Here is a 17,617-nt window from a genome sequence, read left to right as displayed (position 1 = left end):
ATTGCTTACTTGTTGCTTGTTGTGCTACGTCATCCCCATCTTATAATGGGAACAAATGATAAATCGATCAGACTCCGTGAACAAATATTGAGTAATAATATATTGAATTTTAAATGTCATGCGAATGTATTGAGTGGTTCATTATTTCTTTGTACACAGTTATTTTTATAATATTTTTATAATGAACTAATACTAATAGAAGACGTGCCAATATTCTGTGAATAAAGTAGCCTCTGAATATATATATTTTTTTTGTGTTCATTTAATTTAATTCATAATCACTTTACGATGTACTTTAATATAAAAACTCAAAGGAGCATTTCTGTAGCATACTTTTATCGCAACAGTAAACCAAGCAAAGGCTGTATTAAACTGACGTAGAATGACTCAATACATACACATTCTATTTTGACGCGACCTTAAAAAATAAAAATTGAAACATCAATACAAATTCAATAAATAAAATTCCTTTCGACGCAATAAAAGATATATGGACCTTAGCCAATCAAATAAAAATTGAAAGTCAATCATTCACACAGTTCAAGACGTGGTTCAGACAAATTACACGAAAATAACTGTAATCAAATTCTCTTTTATTGAGTAAAACCGAAAGTTAACTCGGCACCGCATCAACAAGCGGAAAGAAAATTAAAACGTATTGTACACTAATATCTAATTATTACGCAACGTGAAAAAAACTTAAAACCGACAACTGTTGCTTATTTCGCGTTGTTATGTGGTAGGGTTGTCAAAAATGATGTATTATAATTTCAAGGATTTTTTGTATTCACTTTGTGTAAAAAGAAACATAATTTTTTTTTATAAACTGTTTATGGTTGTTGTGGGAATGTAATATTCAAATTAATTCACCATTTATTTTTCATTACTGTTAATTATGTTATGAATATAAAAAGGCAATGTCAAAAATTACCATAATGATGTAACATTGTGAGAAAATTATTCGACTTCTTAGAATTCATTTACATCCTCCGTAACATGCAAGTGTCATAAGTCACATTTACTTATACAACTTATACTATACAAACTTACAGAGCGGCAATAGTCTAGTTGGGTGTGGAACAGACTGCCGAGACGAATGTCCGCAGGTTCAAATTCCAAAGGCACACATCTCTGACTTTTCTAAATATTATGTGTGTATTCGTTTTGAATTATCGTTTGCTTAAACGGTGAAGGAAAACATCGTGAGGAAACCTGCATATCTGAGAATTTTTCTATGGGAATTTTGAGGTTGCGTTAATTCTACCAATCCGCAATCCCAAGGCCTAATCTCTCTCAGTTGACGAGGCCCGTGCCCAGCAGTGGGACAGTAAATACAGGGCAGATATTATTATTATTTATTATATATATACAAACTTATTCGTGGCAACCCTATAATGGTCGGCGCGATTGCCAGAATCGTTTCAAAATTTTTTGCCAAAAGTAACGGTCTATTTAGAGCCAGCATTTTGGTAGCAAACGCAGTTTATTGTTACGTGCGAGCAAAAACAGAGGTGCGTTTACACAGGCCGATGCCCGCTCAAATTACTGGTCTTCGCAACGTAGTATTTTTCGAAATTGAACGTAACGACTTCATTCATAAGGATACATTTTCTTTGATACGCAATGATCGGTCTATCGCGTTTTATATTGACATGCATAACTTTTAGTAATTCGAAACACTTTCAATAGTTGTGGTGTCTATTTCAGTTATGGTTAACATCTTGAGGTTTTGAATTTTGGTTGCCGTGAACTAAAAACCTGGTTTGTTATTAACCATAATTGATTTTGAAATGTTAGGGCTGTACATGTTTTTGCTAGTTTCTATCTTAATTTAAAAAAAAAGTGTTACTAGATTTTATTTAGTAGTAGCTGGCCTAAGTTTAATGAGGTTTCTAGACCCACTGTGTACCGCTAACTGCATTACGAGGAAAAATGTGTGATAAAATCAGCTCATTGTTCAAACACTGTTGCTTACAATAGGTGTTTGTCTTTTCAATTGATATTACACTAGATCGATCAATTATAAGTAGATGTAAAATACGATTAATTGGCTAAAAATTTAAATACAAATATTCTATCTGACATGATTTGCTGTAAAACCTTCTCTAGTTTTGTACACCTACCTTCTTTAGTCTGCATCACCTATAGGTTAACTGATAAAAAATACGTTCGGCATTAATTTCGCCTTTTAGTTTGTATATAAAGTATAATTAATAAAATAAAAATTAGTTATCAGCTTAGGACAATATAGGGGCTAAGATTCCCACTGCTATGATCACCCAAATACTAAAGGAATCATAATCTTCATTGAAAGTAATATGAATTAGGAAAGCCCTACTTTTAGAACCTTCACAGATCATCTTAAAATAATATTTACATATAAAATTGTAACAGACACTCTGTAAATTATAAATATTGATGGAAAATTAATTATGGAAGTCTTTAATAGAGCAAAATTTAAAACAACACTTTTTAGAATTTTCGTATGTCTATCTGGCTGAATGTTTGTAGACGTATACGGCAAGAACTACTGCAAGGAATTGAATTAAATTTTCACCTTATTATTATTGGAGGTCTAACTTAAAATATAGACCCATTTTATCCAGGAAAAATATGTAGCATAACTTGTATCCCGGAAAAACTTTTTCACACCGCAGAGCCCCGAGCAAAAGCTAGTAATAAATATAAACAATCCTGTACTCTACACCAATAAATTAATAGCAAAGGTACATGTAACAAGAACCGACTATGTTACTAGAGCGTGACAGTGTTGCAGAGACTACGATGTCATCTGAACGTGACACAATTCGCTGCGATTAGTATGCAGTGTACTCGTGGATTAACCAGCGCTTCAGGGTCACTGAGACTAGGAATATAGTTTGTAGCTACTGTCCACAAATTTGGAGTTAACTGTGACCAATTAGCATTTGTTGGGACGACAACTACTTAATTTAAAATGTACAGTAATAGTACTACTTCGTTGGTAGTTTTAACATGAATATAATAATGTCTTGTTTTAAGAGATATTATTTTGAGTCGCCCTCCCGTGAAGGCTGTAGTCTTCGAAACTTCGGGTGAAAATTGTAGTATAAAGAACGGCGGTAAAATCCGTAACATAGTTTTATTTTAATATTAAAAGATTTTCGATTATAAAGTCAAACATGTCATATAATAAAAAAATCAAGATGCCAAGGCTAATTGCAAATTAAAAAACCTTAAAAAACATTTAAAGTTCATTGTAAATACATACTGAGCGAAATACCCAAGCGATTTCTGTTTAAAATATTGTTATAAATGTAAATGCTGTGTCAATTTAAATTAAAGCGTGAAGCGTTCTTATGGCTCCACTTGACGGGTTGTAGTTCCCAGTAGTGCCTCAAGGGCTTAAAAGGCTTAAAACTCTGTAGAGTTAAAGTCGTCACTGATAAAGGTTAGCGTCCACCAAGTTTTAATCCGGCACGATTTTTGTAATTATAAATTCTTGATACACGTGAATAAAAAGCTTAGCAAAAATTGCTTACGACTGTACCAGAATATCGCTTGATATTATTTTACCACTACGCGCTATCCTTTTCTTATAAAAGACGAGACAAGTAAATTGTTGGTTAAACTCGTATGTGATCATATTATTATTGTTCCGATATTAAAACACTAACGTCAGTACTCAGTAGCTCTTGGCCGAAACGATGTTGTATGCGTTTTCATATTAATCATAAATAAATTGTACAAAAGAAATAAAACACCGTCCTTATTGTGGTGAACACGGGTGGCTGATGCCATCAACTCCTTAGTCGAGGTTTCCCTTTTGCATTTAATAAGTCCGACTGGCATTATTGTGGCGACTACCAAAGTTCACAACGTCTATTATATTTGGACTATTCTTACAGCGTGTCAAATATTGACACGTTTCCTTACAAAATATATTATAACTTTTGCTAATTTATATTTTTTTTGTCAACAGGAACACATACAGGAAGTGCTGGACAAATGGACACAAATCGATGACGAAATATGGGCGAAGGTGATTGTGTTTGAAAAGAACAGACGTGTCGCTAAAGCGTATGCGCGTGCGCCGGTGCTCACTATCAACGGATCTGATGACGGATTTGATGGCATGAGGTGAGTTTATGTTAATGAAATACAGTGTTTTATAGACGAAAATTACGAAATAAAAATTCATATGAATCTACATAAAGTTAATAGAATTATAATGTGTATGGCTTAAAATGGTGTTCCTGACATCTGTCGTTTTCTAAGAAAAATAAATAACATCTGATAATCACACATAAAGCCTTGACCCGTCAGATCTAATAATTTAATAACGAATGTAACAATATTAATGACAATATAAATAATGGCAACAAAATATCTTAATAATAACGAACGACACAAAAAGTTGTCAGGGCAATGAAGTTAATCACGAATCATTAGAAATTAAAATGTCAATGAGGACCAACCCAAATTCCATAATATCATGAATTATCGATTGAAACTTGACCAAGCATGCACTTAGAAACTACTAAACAATTCATAATTGCAGGCTGCAATTTTATTCAATGTGGTAACATTAAAAACTTTAAGAATTTGAGCGCAAGCGCAGTAGATGCAGACATTAAATCAAACACACCCAGAGTTTTAATTATAAAAGCTGACTTGTCACGAAATTGAGAAATATAATGAATTGCTGTACCAAAGCTGGTCGAAACATGAGATCATTTTGTATAACTATTGTGCCACGCGTCTACCCTAAATTGTTATCATTTATTACCTGTAATAACTAGGTTATTTTAATTCGTACGTGACTGCTCAACACTAGTATGTTCTTTTGGTTTTGTTTGCATTGTAAGTGGTATTTCATCTTAAATTTCCATTTCTGTATGAAATTAGCTTACAGTATCTAAATTAGGAGGCATCTGATTAAGGTTTTCCAGAATGTAATTTAATTCAAATGGAACCTCTGAATGGAGTTCATCAGTGAAGTTGAAGTCCTTTAACTGTTTCTAGGATTACTTACAATATGGGCCTTAAGCAAAAAATCAACACAGATATTAATTTAATGTTATAAATAATAAGATATCGATGTTTTAAGAAGCGAAAATCATTTTCGAAGGAATGTGTGATGGACTTTACTTAATATAATTAATGTTTGAAGGTAATAATGTATTTAACTAATGCTTTATTACCCAGAAATTACAATTTCTATGAAAGACCATCAAAATTCTTGATTCACATGTTATGAAACTGTATTTTTTTATAGTTTCATCACATAATATGATCTTGATTCTTTGATTGTTCTTGTTATTACTTTTTGTAAATTTTCAAAATGAATAGTATCACTTTGTTTTTAATTATAATAATTTATTTGGTAGAGCGAGGTCTCCAAACACGAGAAAAGAATTTTGTTTAAAAGGAGACTGCAAACTATGATACGTAAACCAAATTTTATATAAATGACATATTTTTCTTTAACAAACATACATGTTTTTCTGAACCGAAATACCTCATGAAACATAAATAATTCCTGATTAAATTAGACTCTATTTCATTCTTAATAAGATTTGTTACTACTGTATGTTATAATTGCCTCATAATTTATAAGCACGTTGTTGGGCAATATCTTCTGGGTCAAACATATTACCTGCAAGTCGTGATACATTTGCCTTATCGATTTGACTTTAATTATTTCTTTGTTTAATTGTCTGTCATTGTTGTTGACCTTATTCCGAAAATGGAGAATGTCAGAGGAATTTATGTTAACCACGTGTTATTACTTCCTTCTGATTTCGGAGATATAGAATTAGAAATTTTGCTTTCAAGGACTCCGTAGTAGATGCCATGTCTAATATTATAAACTATGTTCTTTTTTAACCTAAAAACGTAAAACATCAACTTTTGATTTTTTCTAAGCTAATTACCAATAAAGCCAAAAAAACCGGTCAAGCAAATTTAGAACTTCACTAGACCCACTCCGAGCTTAAATAGCATATTTTTTTATCAACAAACCGTGTATTAGTAACAAAGACACACGACCAGCGAACCGTGCCGCGACCAAGGTTACCGTAACTGTGGTTTCACCTGGTTTTAATAGCAAATAATATTTTTATCGTGCACTCAGAACGTGTGATAGTGAAAGTTATCTTGGGAATATAAGATCGCGTGCGCACATCGGTTGTGCATTTCCTAAGCTTGGTAAGCGGTACTGTTTGTAAATATTGTGCGGTTGTTGATTGAGATGACCTTTGAATAAACTTAGCTTTGCTTGCGTCTTTGCTCTGTTACATCTGTCCTTGGAATAATAATTGGTATGGTTCAAAGATAATGTAGTTTCGTATTAATGAAAGCATTTTCGAAAGGAAATCATTTTTTAAATGCGTAGCGCCTACATTGTGTAGTTGTACCTTGGAGTGAGTAAGAGCTGATAGTTGGAGATAGATGTTATTACTATATATTATATTATCTTTCGATTTAAAAAGTAATAATATGATGCTGAAGAGCTGTAAATAATAATATACCAATAGATAGTAAAATGGATAATAGAAATATAACTTTATCTTACCTGACTATTAAATCCTTCTTTTTTTAAAAGTAAAGCTTTAAGGGTAGGAACACATTTAAAATAAAGATACATAAGCCATAAAATATAGCAGCTTGCATTAACCAATTTTTATGGCCACCACTGTCACGATTGCCAAAACTTGCTCTAATTAGTAGATGTAAATCATTGTTACGCAGCACACTTCATTTTATCTTGCAACGTCGTGACCGAATCTAAGTAGGTTATATACCGGAAATGACAGGCCGAAGTTATAGTACAGGCGCGGATCCAGGGCATGCGGAGATGGCAATCTCCCCCTTACATCACCCGAGTAGAGTTTTAATTTGTGTGTTATAATATTTTTATCATATTCAATCAAATCTCCGACGTCCTGGTGAGGGTCACCGCAGTCCGATTGTAGAGGGCGGCCCAGAACCGTTCCCTATGGCACTCAGTGGGAGAGGCCTACGTCCAGCAGTGAACCATTCCCGGCTGAAATGATGATGATGATTCAATCAAATAGTTCGCCTTCATAAATTTTGCTAGTGCCTCCCCGTAGTATGATATTGACAGACCCTCCGCCTCCCTACTCGATAAATACTTGAATTCACTCTCTTTTCACCCTTCTTGGTGAATTCTGCATCCGAATTTATACAAGATAGAAAATCCTAATTCGTATCTTAACTAACAAACTATAGCAAAAAATGGAATAAGCTAACGTCTTTGTTAGTTTCGGTCGTGATTTAGTATGTCCGGAAGTAATAATATTTTGTTGGTTAAAACCATTATTACAACAAAGTTAGTATTGCCTACGAGTATATTCTATGAGACGACCTCAGTGGCGTCGTTTACGGTACAACTGGCGAACTGAGGTTTTGGGTTCGATACCCGTGTCGGGCAAAAACAATTTATAAGCGACAAAAGCCAAATTTTACCGAAGATTTTTTTTAAATATCTCTACATTTGAAAGTTATATTGAATTATAAATTTTCATAGAGTTATAATTTTTACGATTCATAAGTAACTTGAAAAATAAAATTAAATTACTATGAGTTTTTTGGCGCTTACAACAAATTGCAGTCCAAACCAAGTATCAAATTATACATTTAAGGCATTTGGTACACCGCAATAAAACAATATAATGTCAGTAAATAAATCCTATATATTTTCACAATGACTTAAATATTTAAATAACCAGCAACATTCCAACCAGCTTCATCTAAAACACTCCGAGCCAGTAATCACTAGAGAATAGCTAAAGCCCAATCTTCCCCACCATCTGTCGAATCTTGCATAATTACAAGAAAGTTCTCCGGCTCGCATGTCCTGGGATCAGACAATGAGGGCGCGTGGCGATGCGATCTCGCGCGAAGTCGCGTCGTATCGCATAATGGCACGGAAGTCTGTCGCACGCCTTAGATCATCGAGACGTGAAAGGATGGTGGACATTTGTGATGCTAATGGCTGGATTTTTGTTGTGAACTTGTGGTTATTCTTATGAGTGATTTTGCTAGTGTTAGACATTTTCTCGGCGCTTAGATCTATTAATTTGCATATAAAATAAATTAAAATTTCGAATTGCTTTTTAAATTGTAACTGCCTCAGATTTGATAGGTATTTCAAATGAGAACTACGTTTTTTTCTCATACACAACAAATCCTTTTCGACAAACGTAATTCTGATGGGTCTTCAGCTCATTTACTTTCGAATGCCATAAAAACCGATTATCAAGTTTGTATGAAAGACAAATACATCCTTGACGAAACCTCCAAACTTTACAGCTCATAAAATAAATATCAAATCCATTTGCAACACGGAACCGCATTTTTTATCTATCTGTACAGGGAAGTGTCGCTTGCGCACGCCATCAGATCAGAGCACCCGACTAGTCCTTTTAATTAGTTTACATCCGGCAAACAATAAAGATCGACCACAGCACTTATTAGGCCTTGTACTAGAATGTCTGATAGGGAATGGTCGGTTTAGAGTTAATTTTATTTCAATTAATTGGATTTATCGTATAGGAAATGGTTTGGTTCGCTCCCGAGATACTCCCGCGCTTAGCTCGGGGTCATTTTCACATGCTTTGTCTAACAACATGTTTATCAGCTCGTCCATTTTATTGCTCGCTTTTAGTATTGTAATTAGTTTATATTTTGATATAATTAGTGAACTAATTTTAATTTATTTAATCGAATTTACAGTATTTATAATCTAACCCCCTTATTCATAAACGTTTTTTATCTAAGGACGGAGTAAAGCTGTGATAACAAGCCTGTTTCTCAGTGCCCAACGGCACTGAGAAATAGACATAGGGCCGTTGTGATTGGTTATTATTGTTGTATTTCAATATTAGCCAATCACAACGGCCCTACGTCTACGCACTGCGAAGACTGCCATGCCGTCAGCACTGAGAAACAGACTTGTTATCACAGCCTTACTCGGTCGTTAGATAAAAAACGTCTATGAATAAGGGGGTATGTCTTTAATTATGTCGTATCAATTGGCATCGATTTGAAGTATAAGTCTCGTGATAACTTTTATTTCAATCTCAGAAGGCCTAATTTCGATTATTAATTTGTTTTAACTATCAAACATATCTCGTCCATCATTTTAAAGTGCTCTACAAATAGTTTATTAATTAATTTCCATGTGAATCCGCAACCTTTACTTGCTAAGCATCTACCCTCAAGAATGTAAAATGAACCAAAATTTTTAATGTGGCCAGTTTGTCTCTCTCAACAGTTAACCCAAATTTTAAAGCCACCATAAATCTACGACAGTGGTGTGCAAAAATTAATTGAAACGTTCAAAAACAACAGTTGTTTAAACGGTATTTCACACTTCATACTAATTCGTGCGAGTTAAAAACTTGTTTACGTTTGCCTAGCTCTTAGCTATTCAGTTAATTTAGCGGAAATCGTAGTTACTTTTAACGAACCGTTGCTTTGAAATTGTTTCGTGTGAATTGTTACGTTTGATATTAATGTTTGTAATTCATTAGTTATGTACTAACATTTGGGTTTCGCCCGAGTGCATGAATTTTCCGGGATAAAAACCCTGCTATACATTTTCTCAGATTAAAATAGCCTATGCCCCTTTTCAGGGTCTCAAACTATATCCATACCAAATTTAATAGAATTTTGTTCAGTAGTGATTGAGTATATCGCGTTCAAACAGACAGACGCGGCGGAGAGACTTTGTTTTATAATATGTAAGGATAACTGCATATCATCTGACTAATATCTCCGAGACAAAAACTTATGTTTTCCCGCATATGCATCTAGTTCAGATAGAACGTTTAAGCGTCCCACTTATTATAGTAATGCGCTGCGCTGCGGGCCAATCTCTAAATGGACAGTTTGAACACTATCTAGAACTCCAATAGCAACAACTTATAAACAATTTTTACTGGTTGTAGGTCTCTCACATGTCAGAGTTCGCCTGGGTAGGTACCTCCGCGAGGTCTATTTCTGCTGCCAAGCAGCAGTGTGTGTCACTGTTGTGTTCCGGTTTGAAGGACATTGTAGCCAGTGTAACTACTGCACATAATAAGACTTAACATCTCATGTCTTAGAATGGCGAGCGCAGTGGAATACCAAACAATACTTTCTAATTAAAGGTGTTGGGTGGTGTTTCTACTGTTTATCGCTTACCATCAGATGAATGGAAAGCTCGTCTTGTCATTCAAAGCAATAAAAAAGGCAATGCACTGCGCTTCTCAGATTTAAGAGTCATGTCCTTAGTAATTATTGTCCTTCAAAACGTAATACTAAAGTCTGATGTTACTACGAGACTCAAATAAATAAATCGGTAGTAAACGTCTGGTGCATCGAACCTCAAAACTCGTCAATAAGCCAACGTCCTCACGATCAAACCTCATTAAGGACATGTTACAGCGGTTTAATTCCACAAAAACCAAGGTTACCACAACGGCCCATTGTAGACGCGAAGTATAGACTAGACGTACCGATAAGAACACAATAAACAATAACAATCGCGGTTGCACAACTGTTATGCGACCGATTTTAGGTTTGTTTACACGGAACGATTAATCGTGTGTTGTATTTATCGGCATCCTAAACACGGATCCGTTTTGGGTTATGATTTGCTATACATAATTTATTTATTTCAATCACACAGCCATTACAGGTTACACTCAATTCGACTGGCGGAACTACTAACAATACATAAACAACTATATTCTATGACTATTTATAAAAATAAATTATGTAACAAAAAATAAAATGAAAAACTAAGCATAACATAAATAATATTCTATTTAATATTTTTTTTATGTTTACGCGAATGTTAGACATTAAAATTAAAAAGTTGTTGGCCTGTTAACTTAAAAAATTTAAAAATCAAAATTGTATAATTGTAAAATGTAGGTACTAGGGAGATATTGTAACTTTGACTTTTCGGATGAAGAACACCTCAGTCCGCCCCGTGACCATGAAGGCTGCAAAATCTTCGAAACGTCGGAAGAAAATTAAAACATAAATACCGCGATAAAATCCGAAAAATAGTTTAATTATAATAACGTTCTGTTGTTGATTGCCAAAATCTATATGATTGGTTTCATATCTTTCCTAGTAACAATTTTGTCGAACCATAATTTTTCTGTCAAGTTAAAATAGATTTTATACATTTTCCATAATATATAAAACCAATCTTTCCTGGGCCCTTATTCTGTATGATAGTGTAAACGCGTAACGCGGCCATATCATGTTATCTTCGAGAAATGTGCATGGAATGGTATTCTGTAAGCCAAATTTCTATAGTCCTAAACATGACGCGTTGTGTTCCGTGCTTGTTACGCACTGTTAACATAACGTGCGGGATCTCTATCCCGCACGTTATGTTAACATAACATATAATAAGGCCCCTGGATTCAATTACTTAACATAATTCAAAAGAAAGCCTGTGTTTCGATTTTTTATCCGAATCAGCTCTTAGCTTATCTTAAATTATTGGATGAAAAGTGAGCGCAAAATAACTATGCATATTCTATTAAGCTTTCACGCGATTATATCTCATAATTATCCTAAAACAATTATAATTTAGACTATTAAGAGACCCTTTATTCCAAAGTGTTATATCTCATAATCTGTTCATTAAGAGCATTGTTATCACTCCAAAACAAAAGACACGTGCTAATATGTACATAATCGTGTGGGCAGTTCGAACGATATCAATCGGGTACTGGGTAACTAGGGCGATTGTAATCTCTAATGCATTACTATGTAGGCGGTTTGCATAACGTGTGTAATAATATAATCTAAATTTACTTTTAGACACCTACATTAATTTTATAACAGGTTTTGTAGATTTGAAATGAATTCTGAAAGTATTGAATTGGTTCTGATATTGTTGCACTAATAGATAGCTTTAGTTCCTACAGCCCTAAATAAACTTCAGCGCGGGTGAAACTGAGATTTTTTAAATTCGTAATTTTGGACTTACAATATTTGGTATCTGTCATCCTTACCTCGACAATGTAATAAATTATAAAGAATATATTTTATAAAACATATTAGGAAAAACTTTTATTTTATATCACAGTTTGATTATTAAAATGAACACTAATTTATTCAAATTTTTTAAATTTATAAATTTAGGTTTTGTTTCATTTTATAGATAAATTAAAGTGTTATAAAAATAAAATATGAATGCGAAATATCTTGTACATATATGGAAAAGTGTTGATTATATAGTCGGTTCGAAGATACGTTGAAGATTAAATGTCAAAACAATCAAAGTCAAATTAGCATTCAAAAGGGATCGTCTAAGGATAAAAACAGGATGTAATATTTTATTGATGTTACTAATAAATGTCAAAAATTTCCTTAAATGCAGTGCCAGATGCTTCTAGTTCTAGTATTTCCCACTTTTTTTATTAAACAATTTTATGAGATGCTAAAGGTCATGGGAAGAGTTCGTTTGATCAAATAATTTAAAAAAAAACATATAACAAATATTGTTGTTTGAAATGCATACAAATTAACAAAAAAAAAAGGTTTTTTGACTTATAAAAGACATATTGTTTTATTCTCGGGAGTATTTCAAAGATTAAGATTAAGATCGTTTATTGAAATTGGTCGTAAATCAAAATGAATCCATTAAAAGCAGAAGACTTAAGAGTACACCCTGAGTTCATTTTTAGGAAAATCATATTCAAGTCGAATCAAAGCAAAACCTTTATGAAAAAAGATCATCATCATAATCATCCGCAGGATGTCCACTGCTGAACATGGGCCTCCCCCAAAGATTTCCAGATCGACCTTTAGCAAGCGGCCCGCATTTAGCGACCTCGTTGTTTATCAGAGTAGCCTGATGAAATCTGTTCAACTGTTTAAAAGTAAAATTATATTTACAAAAATGTATGATAAAAAGGATGACTTGAAAAAGGATGCATTCATTGAATTGTACTATTTGGAACGGCGCGTGTTTCAGCCCTGTTGTAACTCATTTTGTGCTATTTTCGCTTAAAACCGACAGTGCGGACCATTCTTTCGCATAGTAAATAAAACGATTGTTGACCTTAAACAGTAGCATTGATTTTATTTATCGCAAGTCCTTTACCAAGTACCATGTTGGTTTGACGTGCGACCAAATCGGTGCCTTCACGATATTTATTATTTTTAATACGAGACAATGCTTCTTACTTCGCGGTCGTCCTTTATGGACATTTTAGGTAAGATATTCAGTTGGTGGTCAATTAAATGAGATTTAAACGTTCGGTTATTATATTTAAGGGTTAATGAAGGAGGAATTGTATGAATTAAGGCGTAGTTATTTTTTCTCTGTTTGATTTAAGGCGAAAACCTTTTTCAATAATAGTTACGTGGATTTCTGGTTTAATTTGTCGAGGTTCAGCGACGTTAGCCTAGTTGGTTGAGGAACGGACTGCCGAGACGAATGTTCGTAGGTTCAAAACCCAAGCACACACCTCTGACAATTCTAAAATCATGTGTGTATTCTTTGTGAACTATCGCTTATTTTAACGGTAAAGGAAAACATCGTGAGGAAACCTGCATACCTGAGAAATTCTGTATAGGAATTTTGAGGTTGTGTGAAGTCTATCAATCCGCAATAGGCTAGCGTGGTAGACTAAGGCCTAATCCCTCTTAGTAGTAGAGTATGGCCCGTGCCCAGCAGTGGGACAGTATCACAGGGCTGATATTATTATTATTGTTGAGTTCCACCGAGTTAATGCGGTAGACTAAACATACGTTTGAAATGATTGTGGACGATTCTCGGCTGTGTAGGTTTCCTCACATTATTTCACACTTATCTCTAAGAAGCCTTCTACGATCATCAAATTCCTTCTATTAATAACAATTATTGTTTTGCAATTTCTGTACCGTAGAAATCAGGAATAACAGTACGCTTGTAATTTCAAAATAGAGAATTACGCGTTTGCTTCAGTCTACTTAATGTCATAGATCTAGATTCTAGATCGTTCGATTCAACGCCTACGTTTTGTAATTGTCCTCACTATCGAAAGTGTCTCTTATATCTTCACTTTTACTTACATTGAAATTTGAACCTTACACATTTATATTACAGTAAAAATCTGTTTGACTAATTAAATTTTGCACGGACTTTTCTCCCCTTGCGATATTTGAAATACTAATGTGCCCTAATAGAAGTCTTATACCTTGGAATTAAGGAAGCCTTTCGATTGCGTAAGTTAGTGGACGATATGATATCGTACGCTATATTGTCCACATAATAGCTGATACGTTGGGAAAGTAGGGCGGCATTGAGGCCGTCTTTTGCAAGCGATAGTATGGTCAGTGTCAATGGATTTGTCTCAGATGTTATGCAAGAATTTTATTACGATTATGGTCTCATTTTTTAATTAAATGCGTATTTCGCTAGATTACCTTTGGAGTTCTGTATTTGCATTTATATTGGTGTTTGTTAATGGTTCATTATGGACGGTTGAGCGGTCGGGCGAATATATCCATTGCAAAAATTTTATAAAATTTTTTCGTAAATATAATTTCACTTTTAAACACAACGAATTTGAATGAAGGTTTCATTAGGCTACATTGATAAATAAGCTATAAAAAATCAATAATCATCGATATAAAAAATAAAATTTGACATGAACAGAATAACACAACTAGTAAACAAATGCATTTAGAAATAAAATAAACAAGTACCTTATAAAATAGATAACAATCTAACGATTCCAACCAAAAAGTTTCACTTTTCACCAACGACCTCAGAGGCAGTTAAATTAACTTAACTGCTGTTTAAATCCGCCAGTAGTCGCGTGAGAGATCTAATTTACAAAAATTGCCACAGTTAATTACATTTCTAACAGCTCGTAAGAATTCAATTAAGATTTTAAACACAATTTGCGAGTGTCTTGACAGTGTGAATTGCTCTCGTCCTGTTGGTTATAGTATTTTATAAAAAACTTGGTGTTGCATGCGTCTCTGCCTACAAACCGGCCCCCTGGGAAAATACGGGTGCTATAAAAAAAATGTATATTCAAATAAAAATCATATTTCGTCCGAGTGATTAAATGTATGTTTTTTTTTTTGTTTTTGGGACAGTGACCCCACTCCACTGTAAGTAGAGTGGGATCCAATAGAATATGGACAAATGATTACCCCTTGACAGTCGACACAATTATTATTCGGCCTGTTGGAACCGGATATACACGGCCTGATCCCGGAACGCGACACACTTACGTGAGCCACTATGGCGGGTTTTAAAATCTTCTGTACGGTGGTCGCTATTCGGGTGAATATAAAGTATGTCCTACCTAATGATATGAAATATCAATTAAATTAATTAGTAAAAATTTACACTGAGAAGCTTGGTAAATTTGAAAGTCAGGGTATCAAATTTTATTCAGTCACCAATTTTCTCGCAATTTGCAGTACATTATTTAAATGAAAATAGGAGTTGCAAATTGTTAGTAAACTAATTTGAACTCTAGATATATTATCCTTACAAAGATAGCGCCATAATAAAATTAATTAACAAATATTCCACGTAGAGTTTTTTAAGAAATTTAAAATCTTCAATAAATAACTGATTCTGATCTTTAGTTCCACGCACTATTTACCCTCCCATAAAATCTAAAAGAACCCGTAACTCAACGTCCATCACTGCACGCAATCCATCCATCCAAAGATCGAAATAACAAAGATTATCCAACGTAATTTTCAACGCATTTCTAAACAGATATATGCAAATATTCCCTGTATCTGATGGTTTGGCGCACGTGGGTACGTCTTTTAATAGATTAGTGGCATTGATTCCGCCCACGACACCGCTTGGGTTTTGGTTCCTGTATTTGTATTAGGGTGGGGGCACATTGAGCGTTGTTAGTGGGATAATTTTTATTAAGTAAGTATTTGGTTAATTTCTTGCCCCTTCGATGAAGGTAAGAGTGGTGTGATATGGATTTAACTGAAGGAGGATGAAAAAAGTGTAAAAGGTGGATGAAGTATGTCTAAAAAAGATGAGAATGCCATAAAGTGAGTAAAAGTTATAAGCATATTAAAAGTTACTTAAACAGGATCAATATATTTGAGATTAATTTATTTTACAAATTGTGAGTAAACTTGAATCATATTGTTCATTAAATGGATTTAGTAACATCATCCTTTAATGAGGGCCATTGGACTTATGAAATCATTAAGCAAGTTACTTTTAAAGTGATTTTAGTATAAAATACGTAAAAATTATACAGCATGTGAGGATTTGTTTGTTGAGTGATTCCTTTTCGATCTACAGAGTTGAACATCAGTTTTCTTAAAAATAAAGAAATTTATAAGGAACCATCAACAAGAACCACGTGATTTGCTTTATATTCATAAGTCGTAACAAAAGACATAACGGATATAATTGCTACATTTAAAACTTTATGTGAAGTATGTACTTCGGGGAAGTGGAGTTGGCAACGAGAAATCATTAGCATTATTCTAAGACTTAAGAAAATGTATATCATGATATTAAGGTATCTAGGGCTAAGAAAAACCTATTTGTATAATATAATTTGTCAAGTGTCTTTTGCGGTTGTTTTTCACAATGCCGTGGGTTACCCTCGGTGGTAGATGCTAAGCATCTCCTAATGCAAACACCCATATAGCATAGCATAGTACTAAAGGCGCGACAAAAGAATCCGCATACCATAAGAGATATAAAGATTCAAGAAAAACATTCAAATTTTGTAATTGTAACAATCAAAAACTGCACAGTCACATATCAGTTACATAAATCAAAATCGCATGCTGATCTCAGTAATACCTACACACTCTCATAGCTCATGAGATATGATGGTTACAAGAAAAATAAATTCAATACGAATACATAACAAAACGAATACATGTTCGATTTCGCGAAATCCACCAACAAAGCTCGGTGTGTCGACATCTTTACGTGAACTCATGTCTCTCTTAAAATAATGCATGTCTAAAGGTAAACATTAGTTTTTGCGAAGCCGTCGCGTTCACTGGCAGTCAGAGTAAATTTCTCGCTTTAACTTGAGTTTATCCTACTTATGAATTTGACATGAGCTCAGGATTGTTTGGCGTTTTATTCAAATTGCACGCCGATATGTGTACATGACATTTCGAAGTACAATGCATTTATAATGGTGCTGGAATGTCGTTACTGAACCTCTGTCGAATCAATTTTTCAAATGATTTGGTTTACCGTTTTGCGAAAGGATAACGAAACTGTCAAGTAAATTCTTATGATTAATGTTTCCTGTTAACTATTATCAAATGCCAAGGAGTTACTGAAATGGAAATACTGTATTGATGTTAGGTATGCTATACCGAGAATTTGTAAATGTGGAAAAACGTTTATTAGTATAATGATTTGTTATCTTTATGCGAATGTTAGAAATCGAATAAAAATATTTTTCGGATTTGATCGCGGTTTTTTATATTTTCGTCCATCGTTGCGAAGACTTTTCAGCCAGTCCGCCAATATTTAATACTGCGAATTTGCAAATGTGGAAAAACATGAATTAGTCTAATTATTTCTTATCTTAATGCGAATGTAAGACATCGAAAAAAAAACTACTTATCGGATTTTATCGAGGTT

General features: G+C 33.8%; 1 protein-coding gene across 1 annotated transcript in view; it reads left to right on the top strand.

The window, feature by feature from the left end:
• The window catches only part of LOC115441452, a 192,241-nt gene that overhangs the window by 135,144 nt on the left and 39,480 nt on the right, over nt 1-17,617 (top strand). Inside the window, 1 exon segment of the mRNA XM_037442834.1 lies at nt 3,962-4,119. Coding sequence (XP_037298731.1) covers nt 3,962-4,119 — 158 coding nt within the window.

This window comes from Manduca sexta, chromosome 25, assembly GCF_014839805.1.
Source record: "Manduca sexta isolate Smith_Timp_Sample1 chromosome 25, JHU_Msex_v1.0, whole genome shotgun sequence".
Lineage (NCBI taxonomy): Eukaryota > Metazoa > Arthropoda > Insecta > Lepidoptera > Sphingidae > Manduca > Manduca sexta.
This window is presented reverse-complemented; position numbering and strand designations above follow the sequence as displayed.